This window comes from Leguminivora glycinivorella, chromosome 7 (assembly GCF_023078275.1).
Source record: "Leguminivora glycinivorella isolate SPB_JAAS2020 chromosome 7, LegGlyc_1.1, whole genome shotgun sequence".
Taxonomy (NCBI): Eukaryota; Metazoa; Arthropoda; class Insecta; order Lepidoptera; family Tortricidae; genus Leguminivora; species Leguminivora glycinivorella.
In genome coordinates, this window is record NC_062977.1 from 14,171,529 (window position 1) to 14,187,452 (window position 15,924).

The 15,924-nt window shown below is 36.1% G+C and overlaps 2 protein-coding genes and 1 long non-coding RNA gene across 4 annotated transcripts in view; 1 reads left to right on the plus strand and 2 right to left on the minus strand.

The window, feature by feature from the left end:
* The window catches only part of LOC125227904 (rotatin-like), a 68,925-nt gene that overhangs the window by 22,689 nt on the left and 30,312 nt on the right, over positions 1–15,924 (minus strand). For both annotated transcript variants that reach the window (XM_048132306.1, XM_048132305.1), the window contains exon 23: positions 1,745–1,853. In XM_048132306.1, coding sequence (XP_047988263.1) covers positions 1,745–1,853 — 109 coding nt within the window. The remainder of the gene's footprint in view (positions 1–1,744; positions 1,854–15,924) is intronic.
* On the minus strand, positions 4,134–6,875 carry LOC125227905 (cytochrome P450 6a2-like). The gene is made up of 2 exons (XM_048132307.1): positions 5,287–6,875; positions 4,134–5,027 (listed from the first exon to the last, which is right to left on the minus strand). Exons 1-2 carry the CDS (start codon positions 6,590–6,592, stop codon positions 4,864–4,866), a joined length of 1,470 nt encoding a protein of 489 aa, XP_047988264.1. The 5' UTR covers positions 6,593–6,875; the 3' UTR covers positions 4,134–4,863.
* Positions 13,312–14,739, plus strand: LOC125227906. The gene is made up of 3 exons (XR_007177241.1): positions 13,312–13,427; positions 13,955–14,077; positions 14,627–14,739. It is a non-coding gene; the product is annotated as an uncharacterized LOC125227906 (long non-coding RNA).

Sequence of the window (15,924 nt, forward strand, 5' to 3'; positions counted from 1 at the left end):
TGTAAGTATGTATATATGAGCGACCCGGTTTTACATGCTTAATAATGTTATTGTCTACTCTATTCTGATAATAGATCTAGGATATGCTGCAGTTTTTGATTTATTTATTTGTTATTGATGTCTTATCAACTAATGTCACACCTCTGCAATTTGCGTACACCAATCACCGTACGCGACAGTAGTATCAAAACAAGATCAAATATAAACAAATTAAATCAAAATCTATCTCGTGTTTTATTTGTATAAGTGCTAATTACACAGCATTGGGTTGCTCGAGATGCATTTTATTCAGAAGTTTAGTGCATCTTGCAATATAGTATTAAAGCTGATAAAGAAATATCTTGATATAGATTATTCATCAAATCAAATACATGAAATGAAATATATCATATTCATGAAAAGTTTAGATCATTAAAATTTTGAAAAAACCCCCGACCGCGACCTAGTGGACTGATTTTCATGAAACATGCCTAAGAACACTCCCGACTAACTCAGCTTTCAGACAAAAAAAACTAAATCAAAATCGGTTCATCCGTTCGAGAGCTACAATGCCACAGACAGACAGACACACACACAGACAGACAGACAGACAGACAAACAGACAGACAGACAAACAGACATACACACAGACAGACACGTCAAACTTATAAACCCCTAGTTTTAACACCAATGGTTAATTACCTATGTATTTTGAATTAGCGCAAAATACGAGTATAAGGAGATATTTGTTACCGAGTCATCATTATCAGCGTAGGTGTGTAACTTCACACATCCTGAAAGAAATCCATAGATGTGAGATCACAGGGTTGGTAAAGTTTAGTCACATTCGGACACTGGCGATCAAAAACATATGAAAGAGGCGCGTTCCTAGCACACATTCTAAGCTCGTGTAGATGAACGCGTACCATGCTTGTATGAGTGAGATATGACAGGTCAACTGTTCGCGTTTTTGACAGGCGGTAACTGTGAGGTAACGGAGGGGGTGGGCGGCACTTTCAGCGGGGAGCGGGAATGGCCATACCGTACGATAGTACTCTTTATTATACTGTGGTTTAGTTCGCCAAAATTACCATACGGTATGTCCTTTATCGTGTAATTTTGTGTGTTGTGTTTTGACGACCGGTCTGGCTCAGTCGGTAGTGACCCTGCCTGCTAAGCCGCGGTCCTGGGTTCGAATCCCAGTAAGGGCATTTATTTGTGTGATGAGCACAGATATTTGTTCCTGAGTCATAGATGTTTTCTATGTATATAAATATGTATTTATCTATTTATTAAGTATTGTATATCGTCGCTTAGCACCCATAGTACAAGCTTTGCTTAGTTTGGGGCTAAGTTGATCTGTGTAAGGTGTCCCCAATATTTATAATTTATTTTATTATTTATAATAGACCAGTGACGGGCTTAGCGATCGTGTGATCTCACATCTTTATGGATTCATTTCTTCCTATACGAGTTATAGCTCGGGAGGCGCTGTCATAGTACTATTTTTGTGGCTCGTAGTCTAATACAATTTGCAGGTTGTATAATATATGTATATTCAGTGTAATATTGTACAATTCATTGTATTAAAGCGATATCTGTCCGTCTTCTCAGCTCAATATTCAATCTCAGACTTGAAATTTATATCGGTCACATCATATCTAATCTCATATCTAAGTGCGAATTTAATACATTTGTTTTTATACTTATACGCATAAACTTAAGTTCACGCTCTTAAAAATCATTAAAATTTAATGCAGCTTACCTATTTGGTTCTGGTATTTTATTCCATTGCAAAACTCGACAAATATTTCTATGCAAGTTTCCAAAAAGTTATATTCTTGAAGCTGTTCTAAGATTTCACTCTCCAATATCTGAAACATAAAGGCATTTTGTTTTGACAATTTTTAACCATTCCAAAGACTTATGTAACTCCGTATAGACGGCTAAGTCTAAGAAAAAAAACCGGCCAAGAGCGTGTCGTGCCACGCTCAGTGTAGGGTTCCGTAGTTTTTCGTATTTTTCTCAAAAACTACTGAACCTATCAAGTTCAAAACAATTTTCCTAGAAAATCTTTATAAAGTTCTACATTTGTGATTTTTTTCATATTTTTTAAACATATGGTTCAAATGTTAGAGGGGGGGGACGCACTTTTTTTTCCTTTAGGAGCGATTATTTCCAAAAATATTAATATTATCAAAAAACAATATTAGGAAACCCTTATTCATTTTTAAATACCTATCCAACAATATATCACACGTTGGGGTTAGAATGAAAAAAAATATCAGCCCCCACTTTACATGTAGGGGGGGTACCCTAATAAAACATTTTTTTCGATTTTTTATTTTTGCACTTTGTAGGCGTGATTGATATACATATTGGTACAAAATTTCAGCTTTCTAGTGCTAACGGTTACTGAGATTATCCGCGGACGGACGGACGGACGGACGGACGGACGGACGGACGGACGGACGGACGGACGGACGGACAGACAGACATGGCGAAACTATAAGGGTTCCTAGTTGACTACGGAACCCTAAAAACGTACCTCAAAGCCCTAAAGAAAAAGGTACGGTGGCCTACTTACAGATGACGTTATACCTTTGGGGAACGCTCGGCTAGATGGCGCTAATATTAATATTTGACATTTTAACACATATCAAGCTAACAATATGGGCCAAATTGTCAAAACTGAGGTTCAAAAGTTTTAAGCTTGTGTCGAGAGATGGCAGTCTATGCACTGTGATTACACATTTTACTTTGACAGTAACTCTATATAATACTCGATCCTCTTTGACCATACTATTATTAATAAAGTAAACCAGTATGTCCTGTATGTAGTTTAGTTACTCGTGTAATGAATACGAGAATATCGTGTATCAATTAATTCAAATATGTATCTCTTAGTTGTGTTTGACCAATAAACACATGTAAACAATATACTATTTTATTACGTACAATTGAATTGGAGAATTAGGAATTAATTACAATAATTACCAACAATAGAGAACAGAAAAACTATCACAACTATTAAGTACTAGCAAAGAGGATCGAGTATTATAGAGAATGACTGTCAAAGTAAAATGTGTAATCACAGTGCATAGACTGCCATCTCTCGACACAAGCTTAAAACTTTTGAACCTCAGTTTTGACAATTTGGCCCATATTCTTAGCTTGATATGTTTTAAAATGTCAAATATTAATATTAGCGCCATCTAGCCGAGCGTACCCTAAAGGTGTATCGCCATCTAGCTCACCGTACCTTTTTCTGTATGGTTTTGGGGTACGTTTTTTTCTTAGACTTTATCGGTTTTTACGAAGTTATATAGGTTTTTGGTACTAGCTTTTGTTTCGCTCGCATTAGAAAAAAACAAAAAGTAGCCTATGTCACTCTCCATCCTTTCAACTATCTCCACCTAAAAATCACGTCAATTCGTCGCTCCGTTTTGTCGTGAAAGACAGACAAACAAACAGACACACAAACTTTCCCATTTATAATATTAGTATGATAACATCAAGAACCGTATTTAAACTTTCACGATTATTACACATCATTATTTTTAAAATCGGGACTTAATCGCGTCCCGACAACGCCGTCCTTGAAACGTTGGAGGTCAGTTTAATATTTAGTTATACGCGATTAAGTCCCGATTTTAAAAATAATGATCAAGAACCGTAAATTCATATTAGCTAGTCCAGGCCCCGTAGCCGAATGGCATTTCTGCGATACGAAACGCCGCAGAAATGTAGTCTGGCTCTGTCGCGCCAATACGCAAGAGCGATAGAGATAGATAGCTACAAAAGATATTGTCGTGAGCGTTTGTGCATTCGGCTACGCAAACAGACGTCATCAAAAGGAGGACCGCAGCTCGGATCCAGACCATATTTGATAACAAGGATAGCGGGACACGTTTTATTTTTCTTTCGTCCGGGATTTTATTTAAAAAATCGGATCTCTGGTGAAAGTAATTGGTCATCACCATCACTAAGTTAGTCATTTAGCAGCTATTGTTTTCTGCGCTTTCCGGACATCAAGAAAGTCTTTTGAAATATTTGAAATGCATATTTGTCGCCTTGAAGTGGCCCAGTTACATGCGAATATTAGGCACGGCTACACGGCTACAGGAAAATGTCGGTCGGAAATAAGTACATCGTTCTCGGTTACACATTTACTTATAAGATTAAACATGGAGGAAAAACTTAAATTATATTTTTTATATCGAAATAAATAATACGGTGCTTACAAATTAAACATGTAAAATCGGGTAACTCACGTAAAATTGTCGAAGATCGCTCGACATGTTTCGCTCCGTAACGAAGAGCATTTCCATTGAGCACGAGCGATGCTCCTCGTTACGAAGCGAAAGCTTTTACGTGAGTTACCCGATTTTACATGTTTAATATGTCAGTGTCTCACGGTAGTTTTATAATTAAAAAGGTGCTTACAATTACATATTTAAAAAAATATAAATTATATCATATAAACATATGTGTCAGCAAGTACATAATAATAATTAGGTAGGTACAAACACTTAAGTACATTATAAAATACAATAATTATCGCATTGTCTACAAATATCATTTCTTCTCATCCTATAAATACACAATACAAGTCACATAAATATTACATTAGTATTTATATACACAGTAGCTTTTCACAAGGGAACGAGATTTACGTCTCTTTCTTACAATATCGAGTCGGAGAGCATTGAATGATTCATCATAACTAAATATCTGGTTTTACACGCGGGTAATACCCACCTCATTACCTTTAAGTTCGCATTTCACACATTATAGACATACCTATTACTTAAGTAAAGTTATCATCTACAACTACACAATACAAATACCTAAGCTATCAGACTTAATATGAGGCGGTTTTAGCTATAAAGCTTTGAATTCAAGATATATGCCGCCCTTGTTCTTCAGCATAACACTCCTGGGGTCGTATTTAATTGTTGGAGTAGTGCGTGCGCTCGGCGCCACTTCTAGCTTGCTAAGCATAGCCGCGAGCCCCGCCACCAGCGTCAGGTACGCAAAGCGACCCCCTGCAATACATATTTACAGTAAGTAACAAATAAACGAGATTGTGATCCAGTAGTATTAGTTCAAAGTCCAACTCTAAGATTGATTACCTAATAAGATATCGAGAGAGACGCAATGCTCTAATGTTTACGATCAATTTTAAAACAATTATGAGAATGAAAGATTACTTTATAAAATATCTCTGCATGAACAAAGGATGTTTGTATAAAAATCACAGCATGACAGCGTCGATATTGAAAGTATTCATACAGTGATGCTTACCAGGGCAACTTCTCGGACCGCCTCCAAATGTATAAATGGCTGGAGGATTGGGATCGTTGAAGCGTTCTGGATCAAACTTTTCAGGATCCGGGAAATATCGGGCATCGCGTTGCATGCACTGAAGAGGGATCAGCACTGAGTCTCTGAGTTCAAAATTCAAGTCAGTGCCAGAGAGCACACACGGTGAGGTGCAGAGGCGAGTGACCATCGGCGTCGGCGGGTGCAGGCGCAACGTCTCAGTAACCACCTGTGTAGTCAACTTCATGGCGCTCACGGCCTCAAAACTCAAACCGCCATGTCTTTCCATACATTCTATAATTTCTCCCCTAACGCGATCCTGTAGATCTTCGTCTGTAGCCAGGTGATACAAACAAAATGATAACGAAGTTGAAGATGCTTCCAGCCCCGCCAACATGAATATAAACGAATTAGATGTGATTAAAGCATCCGTCATTTCGAACTCTTTTTCAGTCTCTTGAACATCCAGCATCAACTGTAGAAAATCACACCTTTGGACGCCGGAGCGCCTCTCCTGGAGCACCTGGCTCATAGCGGACGTAAAAAACGCTTCAACGTCTGGAGGGTAACTCCTCAAATTCAACAATTTGAACAATCTGGGGAAAAATATTCGACAATAGCGTTTTAAAATTGTGGCTCGGTCTACTTTAAACATTTTCTTTGACATTTTGAGGAAGGGAGATTCAGGATCTTTCAGCGATCCGGGGTCGACGCCGAAAGCGCAACTTCCTATGACGTCGGTCGTGTAGCGACACATCACTTCAGGGACCTCGACCTCGCCGAGAGAATTAAGCAACACATTCCTGAGGTTGTGTGCGCACTCCGATATAAGCGGGAACATCCATTTCATTTTTGCAGAAGAGAACGCTGGACTAATAATTTGCCGCATCGCCTTCCACTCGGCGCCGCTCATATTAAAAACATTTCTTAATAGAGGCTCTCGCCTGGTGTCCGTTGTTGATGCTACTCGATCACTAAAGCTTGAAAAATCTGTCGAAAATATAGTCTTCGCTATATCCATATTCAGCACCATCAGTGTCGGCCGGCGGGCTATAAATATGCCGACATACTTTTCTTTATAGTATTTCTCATAAAAATATTGTAACGTTTTTGCATAACTGCGCCGGGAGGTCAGAGCAGCGCCGAAGTTCCCGAAAATGGGACACGGTTCACGGTAAAGTACTTTTCTTTGAAGCCAATATTTTCTTCCATTTGTGGTGTAGTGAAAAATCGCAAGCAGAACAATAAGCGATAACAAAACCACTAAAAGAACAACACTGAGCCACATTGTGCACTGAATTTATCTGATACGAAATTTCGTTTGAGAATTAAATGGTGATTATTGCATGCCGGCGTTTCGAGCGTGTGAGTAAACAAATGCAAGGCGAGACGGCGTGGCCTGCGGACGAGGTTCGATGCTCGAGTGAGCGAAGCGTGGAATGGCCAACGGCTAGATAAGCCCTCTGCGTAGCGCGGGCGCCGGCACAGTTAATTATATCGAGTAATACATCTTCAAACAACATGATTCGCGCAGACCGCAAAGCCTTATGACTTGGCTTGGCTATAAGATAAATGCTATAACCATACAACTAGTCTGAATTACTAGGGACGAGGTATTTTTAAAACATTGCAAAACAAATCCCGAACGTTCAGATTAGGGATGTAACGGAGCTCTGCTTCTGCTTCCGTTTCTGCGGAACTTCCGTTTTGTTTTACACATCCGCTTCGGTTCCGGTTCTGTTATTTTTCAAACGGAAGTTATAGCAGATGTCGAAACCTAGCGCGACGGTGGGACATGAGCGGCGTACATCAAAGACCAACAGGTTTATACCTGTCATTCGCTCATCTCTCCGCTGCCACGTGTTGCGATACTAAATATCAATCGCTTCATTCGATTTTCGCGCCAATATTTTGTCCTGTCCACCTAGTTCTGTAGTTAGTTAGTTAGTTAGTTTTATTGGGCATTTTCCGCAAGTCGACATCCATTGTGCCTATTTTGCGTGAAATAGACGGGGTAGCACTACTCCAACCACCCTAGCTCCTCTACGAATCCTAGCAGTGTTTTCAGGTTGCTAAATACCTCTTTCAGTGTGTTTGGCGTACCTAGATACTTGTTCCTATATACTTCTACCTGTTTACACTCTAGAAGAAAGTGTTTGGTGGTTTCTTCTGCTTCCATGCACGCTCTGCACATGGGGCTATCGGTTATACCTATGTTATTGAGGTGTTTGTTCAGTGTGTTGTGTCCTGTCATTAATCCTACTAGTTTGCGCAGTTGCTGTCTGGGTGTTCTGAGTAGGATTTTTGTGAGCTTTGTATTAGGTTCAGCAAGAATTTCTTTAGTTTGTCTACATGTGTCTAACTCTACCCAATATTTGTTGTGTAGCTGTTTGTAGTGTTGACTAAGTTGGTTTTTCCTATATGATACTGGTAGGGGTATGATGGGTTCGGGGCCATATGCCGGTGTGGCTGATCCTTCTCGGGCCAGTTCATCCGCTGCATCATTCCCTCTTGATCCACTGTGCCCTTTTGTTCTGTACCGTACCTAGTTCTGTAGCAAGTGAACAACTATTCAGTGGTGCAGGGCTTATATCACGATCCCCTTAGAAGCAGACTGCAGGAAGATAAAGCTGCCAAGCTTTTGTTTATTAAATACAATTTACCTACCTACGTCATTTAGAATCACTTCATTTAATTTAAAAATTTAATTGTGTGCTACCAATTACACATATAACTTTAACTGGTTAGTTTTGGATTGTATTATACCTAACGGGTAACTTTTCTTTCCGTTTTTAAAACCATTTACGGCATAAAAAAGGTTGATTATTCTTATGTGATTTTAGTGAGTAAACAACTAAGGCGTTTTTAATTTTTGGATTATATAAGTAATATTCCAAGCCCATTCTTAGTTCATAAACACCTAAAAGTTCTAGGTAATTTAGTTATTTTTGGTTTATGTAATACCTATGTGGTATTTTTCTTTTCATTTTTAACATCTATAAGTTCCGCTTCTGGTTCCGGTTCCGCTTCTGCTTCCGTTAAACTAAATTCTAAACTTCTGCTTCCGCTTCCGCTTCCGTTAAAAGCACTTCCGTTACATCCCTGGTTCAGATATAAAGTACCTACTGTCTTTGGTTTAATACGTTGTTGCCGGCAAACCCGCTCAAGGCCGCGAATGTTGACGTGCCGCGCCCGTGACTCGCATTTACTACACCTTAAAGTGTGCGCTACGCAGATCATTGTATTCTTGAATAAATAGTTCCAATAATCACGAGCATGTGAGCACATTAAGTATGCATTACGTTTGCCGGTATTCGCTTAATTTGTACGCCTGCCATTCTCAACGATGAAATCTTGCCAAAATTACTTAGCAAGTCAAGTGGGTACGTGGTTGCAATAACGATTACTGACGTAGTTTAGTTTTTTGTTTTCTATTTTTAAACGCATCCGGAGTATTAATGTTCCAAGACGATAAATTCTGAGTAGTTTCGCAATACTGAACATAAATTACTTGGTATCCATTCTGTACAACTATAAAAGTCAATGAGTGCAAAATTTATCGATTGGCAGAAAAGCAGAAATTGAGGGAAGAACCTAAGTACATGAATTTGGAGTACTTAACAAAATAAGCACTTAGGTACCTCATAACTCATTTATAATTGTACCTATAAAACTCCCGTGAGACTCATACATATTTAAAAATATTTTAAGCAGGTTACTCACGTATTAAGTCGATATAGCGTTCGACATGTTTCGGTTCAATTTCGAGAACCTTTCTCAAGAGTAGCGACACCCCGCCTTTACATGTCGAGAGCATGCGTCGCGCTCGACTTAATACGTGAGTAACCCGCTTAAAATATTTTTAAATAATTGTACCTACTATGAAGTGGGTAAGTACTTTTGAACGGTCGGTGGTATTGTTCATCAGCGTTGTGACAAATACCTAACTCAAGCAACAACGCAGTAATAATGTGAATGGTTCATGAACTTATTTTCCAGTTGCAAAATATGTTTACAGTTGTAATTCCGCGACTCCGTTTGTGTGGGATTAGAAATTTGGATAACGCCTGATAAAAAATAAAGGCAATAATAATTCGATATAAGTAAAAGAATATAAAAATGCTTACAGAAAATTAACGCCAATTAACAAGCGTGAAGAGGCAACATTTATATATACTTCCTACTAAGAATCGTACCTCAATTTTTTAACGCTTACTATTTTTTTCAAAATGTGTATTGACGTGATATCATGTTTTAAAAAAAAGAAATATATGTCATTTGTTCTTATAAAAAATACAAACAATTAAAAATATTTGGGGAAAATATGATTTTGGCCACGTTCAGGCTGCGACACAGCGCCATCTAGTTTTAATCCTAAAAGGCCCATACATTTCAGGGGTACGCTTTTTTGTATGAGCTTTGTGAGTCCCGTATTAAATCTTTCTTGGTATGGATAAACTTTATCAATACAGAAATTATTTTGTATTTGAAACAAATTCAGTAGGTCATCAAACAAAAAAAAATCCTATTTTATTTCATGACAAGTACATATCTATATTACCATATTTTTTTCCTATGTTAAAATTAAATGTATTGACTTGGTCGCTAGCTGCAGGTCGTATATCCGGAAAACGGTTTACCATTCGTCATTTCATTTCATATGATTTGTTTCAAATAACTTTCGTGTTCCTTGTTTAAGCACAGAAAATAAAATTTTTAATATTGCGAGCCCCGCCACCACCGTCAGGTACGCGGCAATACACGTTCATAGTACACAAAAAACAAGCGTGATACCAATCCAAATAGTACAAAGTCCAACTCTAAGACTGATTACCTGTCAAGATATCTAGAGTATTGGACCGTAATGAGGCGGTGAAACTATCATAATACCAGATTACTTTATAAGATATCTCTCTGGGTACAAAGGTTGAACAGATATCAGAGCGTGACAACAACGTTACTGCACAGATAGAAAAGATATTTTAATTTAAGACGGAAAACTCTCTCAAACACTGTTATTTAAAAGGAATAATATAATTCTTCATCTAATAAAATGGTCTTAACCTAAAGGGATATTTCTTTTTCAAAGAAAAATCAAAATTGTTCAGTCGTAACTTTATATACATTTGGTACAAATAGGACAGATTTGAATCAAAGAAATATTTATTTGCAACAAAATATTACACCGTTTTAGTATGAATATGCTAGTTCTTAAAAAACGTCTTTGGTTCAAGTAACCATTATCAAAGCAAAAATAAAAACCTGTTAAAAGAAGATTCACCACAATTTAACTACAAGAATTCTGCGTTTTTAATAGGACATCATAATTTCTTAATTTAACTTTTACGTTCTACAGTCGAGACATAAAAGTTTAAATAAAAAAAATACACAGTTTCACGTCAAGATTTAGTTCAATCTTGGCTTGACTTTAATAGTTCTTGATTTAATGCTTTGAAACTCCATTCAAAGTTCCAGAATAACTTAAAACAAAAATAAACACAGATTTACGTCAAGATTTATTAAGTTCTTGGCTTTATGTCACAAATTCTTGATTTAATGTCTATAAGCTCTATTTGAGAATCAACAAGTTCAAATCAAAAAATAACAAAGTTTTACTTCAAGATTTAGAACAATCTTGGCTTGATTATAATACTTCTTGGTTTGATGCTTCTAAACTTCATTCATAATTCGAGAAGGTCTTAAATAAAAAATGAACACGGATTTAGGCCAAGATTTATTACATTCTTGGCTTTATTTCACGATTTCTTGATTTAATGTCTACAAGCTCCATTTGAGAATCAACAAGTTTAAATCAAAAAATAACAAGTTTTTGCTTCAAGATTTAGAACAATCTTGGCTTGATTATAATAATTCTTGGTTTGATGCTTATACAGCGTGTGTATTCCATACGGGCGAATATTTGAATAACGATTAGTATTGGACCTAAGGAGCCTAACTACATGGTTTTTTTATTGAATAGATGAGATTTTTTTTTTCATACATAATAATTCAGCACGCAATGTATTACGTCCACATCAATTAGCGTACCTACCTAAACGTCATTACGACATGACGTTTATGTCATGTCAAGTTAATATGGACGGCGTACATTGCTGCTTGGTCAGATTTAAAAAAATAATGACTCTTAATTAATAACACTTTTTAATAAAATGATTATCCTATATGATTTGTATGATTAGATACTATAACTGGATACATTATTCGCCCGTATGGAATCCACACGCTGTATAGACTTCATTCATAATTCGAGCAGGTCTTAAATAAAAATGAACACGGATCTAGGTCAAGATTTATTACATTCTTGGCTTCATATCACAAATTCTTGATTTAATGCCTACAAGTTCCACTTGAGAATCAACAAGTTTAGATAGATTTAGTTAAATAAAAATGAAAACTTTATTATTTTTCGATCTAAACTAGATTAGATTCAAGATTTAGTTCAATCTTGGATTTGTTTTAATAATTCTTGGCTAATATAAATCATTTTAATAAGATGCACCGATAATCTTCGTTCAAATTGCAATTAAGCTCACAAAAACGGCATACCTTTTCACTAAAAAACTGTTGCGCGAAAGTTTATCCTCCCACAGAAAATTTAAATTTCGCGCTCTTTTCTAATACTTATCATGAATAACTTGATCGCCTTATATTACATTATAGAAATTTTTTCACACATTCTTGATTTAATGTTTACATTATTCGAGAATTTGCATTAGAGAATAAAGAAGCTTGAACTAAACAATCGCACAGTTTTACGCCAAGAGTTAAAAAAGTCTTGGCTTAATTTTACTAATTTTTGGTTTGATATTCTGTGAACTACATTGAAGATTCAAGATGTTTAAATTAAAAAATATATACTTTATTTAAGAAAGTTAGATCTTAAACGTGACATGAAATAAAAACGTGTTGCCATGGCAAAAAAAAGTCTTGAAATGGGTAATTGTGACTGGCCCGTTCAGTTCAGATAAAAACCAAACGGGTAATTAATCCTACAATTTTTAGGACGTAAAATACCATGATATAATAATTTCACAAAACTACACAAAAACCTATAATATAAACACATTATACCCGTGTGGTGACGGGGTTAGAATTTCACCTCCCCCTTTCCTCCCGTGGATGTCGTAGAAGTCGATTATGGTAAGGGCAATGGGCTGGCAACCTGTCACTGCATTACAATTTCGTTTTTTTTTTCAACCCCTTAATTGCCAACCCCTTAATTCTGTATTTCGCTGGTCCGAATTGTTCGAAACGTCCAGTGGATATTAAGTGAATAACCATATCAATAAGTTAATTTAGTAGGTACAGTATTTTTTTTTTATACGAGATAGAGATATATGGAGAATAGCCAGAAATTAATAAATAGTAACTACGTTACGTAAATTTCCAGTAATCCGAATTTTCCACCAATCCGGCACCTTCGTGTCAGCAATAGTGCAGGATTATTGAGATTGTACTTGTACTTTCAAGCAAAAAAAAAAAATCTAGTCCGTTTATAATTAAATACGGAGTAGGAAACATAAGTATGTACAACCGAATTGATAATCTCCTCCTTTTGACAAATATCTTGACGTCGGTTAAAAAAAAAACATAAAACCGTATTAATTAATAACCTCCTTTTCAAATCTCGAACTCTGTTAAAATTAGATAAGTATAAGATACTTTAGCTAGACAGAGGTAAGCCGTATGCTTACCTCCTCCTTTTTGTGTTACGCTGGTACTAACATCCTAAAGAAAGGGATTAGTATAGTTTTCATTGTTCATACTTACTGTACATAAGTCACACAACAAACAAAAAGGGCAAAAATAAAATATTGGGAATTTATTTTTAAAAATTGACAACACGCAACTGACGCTTAGCTTGCGGCACTTACTTCCCTTCAACCGTCCAACGTTAATTTTATTACGTTCGCGTTACTGTTCACTATGGACTTCAATTCTGCCGTCGCTTAGCATTTACGTTATGTGTTAAATCGATAAAGCTTTCTCGGATTTACGAGTATTAATTAGTGCTTGCTGTGGCGCTGCCTGCTGACCGAAGTTAATTATTTAATAGACAACAAGAAAAGACATGCCACCGAAAGTGGTGAAAAATTACCTTGGTAAGTTATCATTTATTCAAGTAAATACTAATATTATGCTAATAAAATCATTTATAACTATAAATTTCGCCGTGCGTGTGAACTGTTTGGACAAAAGAGGTTGTGCCTATTATTGGCGTGGCCGGCACTGCCAGCGTGGCTATTTTCCGTGGTAAAGCCTAATTACAGATATTTTGTAAATATTGCACATGTGGATGGCAAGCAATACTCCATGCTTGCTTGCCATGCTCCGGCAATTCCGGCATCGTCTTGCCATGCCCATGTCTGGGTGGCTGGATCAAGGGTCAGATGCAGAAAGCGGTAATCCTGCTGCCACGTCGGCGTCGGTGCCGGAGCCTCACTCATCAGCCCTAATCAGCTTGGGCTCCGCCCCGCTGCTGGAGGCACATTAGTTTAGGTTTTTTAAATGTGTTTATATGTTTTTGTATTGTTGTGTTTTATATTTATATTGTAAACATCCTAACCTGAATAATGAAAATAAATAAAGAGAAAATATGAAGTTAATAATAATATTTTAATATTTTCAGCAAATTGATGCCAGCATTTCCAAGTGAGAACACATCCAGTTACTACATATTCCTGCTATGGGCAAATTAGTGGATAAAGCATCTCCGGGAATCAGAAGGAAGAGGAAGATGGTGCTCTATTAGGTTTGTACAAGCCTTCGTTTGGTTTCATCTGTCCTAAGTGTCTTGTTTGTCTGTAATGAAATCTTACTACTTAGTTAAATTTAACGCACTTCCAGGTGGCACCTGGTCACCTTCATATTTAAGCGGCGGGTTCACACTGGCCAATAAGCCTTACTCGAGGGTAATGCCTCGCGAAGCAGACTTGGCTGTTTATCCTCGTAACGGCCACCATACAACATTTTTGCTAGGGAATTTAGATTCTACTTGTACCTTATTATTTGTTAAAAAAAATTTAGAAACAAAAGATCTGTCTCCGATAGACACAAATGGGAAGATGCATTCTAATCTGTGGCCAGCGGGGATACATAAAAATCAATCCTTTCCATCTGTGACCACCTCGGTTTTTTCCTAGCTCTTTATTACTATAGTATGTAAATATATGTATAATTAGGTATGTCTTTCATTTCTTGTCTAAAATGGATAATAATTTAGACAAGAAATTAAAGACATAATTATGACAAAGAAGCCTGTCGTACTATTGGTTTTCTACATTTATTTGTTTCATTTTAGGTTTGCTGTTAGAAGATGATGTCCTCTGGTTAAGTACACACAAGTGATCCATGGGATAAAGTTGTGGAAAATGGACAAAAACTCTACACTACAGATTTGTTATGATAGCAACTGTTGATGAAGTGTATTGTATTGGTAAATAAATAATTTAACTATAGATATTAGACGGTCAAACATGTTTGCCACTAGAAAAAAAGTGCAAAATTCTAATTTTGCATGAGGTGAATAACATTCGTCCAAAAAAAAATTTAATTTGCCACTTTTTCTAAGGACGAAAGTTGCTTGACAGGCTTTATTAAATAATTATTTTTAGTTCTATAATACTTGGTAATACTTTTCTTAATTGTTCTCGTGGCCCAAATGTTTATAAATAATTATTTGTGTGTCTAAAGACGTTAATAATTCATTTATGACATAATATATTAATTTCTCAATTCAATTATATTGTATTATTCCTTCGCTCTACATTTTTTCTGTTATTCAGGAATACGTAATTGTAGATGATGCTTTTGTTGTATTGTGATAACATTGTAACTAACACGTTGATTATTATTTCATTGGTACTTTCTATGTCTTGAAGTAAGATACTTCATTTTTTATTCTAATGTCATTAGTTACTTGATGCAAAAAGTAATATATATTTTCTGTAATTCCGGATTTTTTTTTTAATTCAAGACACTTTAAGTTTGCCACTATTTCAACAATGTACCAGTAATCTCACTTGAAGTTAGCTCCATCTGGTGAACCTGAAAACAATAGGTTGTGTCATATAAATCCCGACCAAGAAGTTTGTTGAATATGTAATTCTTTAGCGGTACCCACTATATAAACTAATTCATAAAATATTACACACGACACAATCTACTGTTTTAAGGTTCACTAGATGTAGCTAACCGCAAGTGAAATTACTGGTATCGTTGAAATAGTGGCGAACTTAAAGTGTCTTGAATTAAAAAAAATCCGGAATGACAGAAATATATATTACCTTTTGCATCAAGTAACTAATGACATTAGAATAAAGAATGAAGTATCTTACTTCAAGACATAGAAAGTACCAATGAAATAATATTAAATCTTTATACAAGAAGCATCAGTATAGAATGAAGAGAGAAAACACTTGACTTAAAACTTGAAGAAAATAGAAGCAAGATATTTAATAATTCCATTGGAGACACATTGGTGTGTTATTCCAAGATACATCCAATTTAGAATAAGATTGTGTAAAAATACAATCAAGAGTTTCAGTAAAATAATTTAAAACTTTATTTACTCAGTCTAAGAAATATTAAAATTCATTT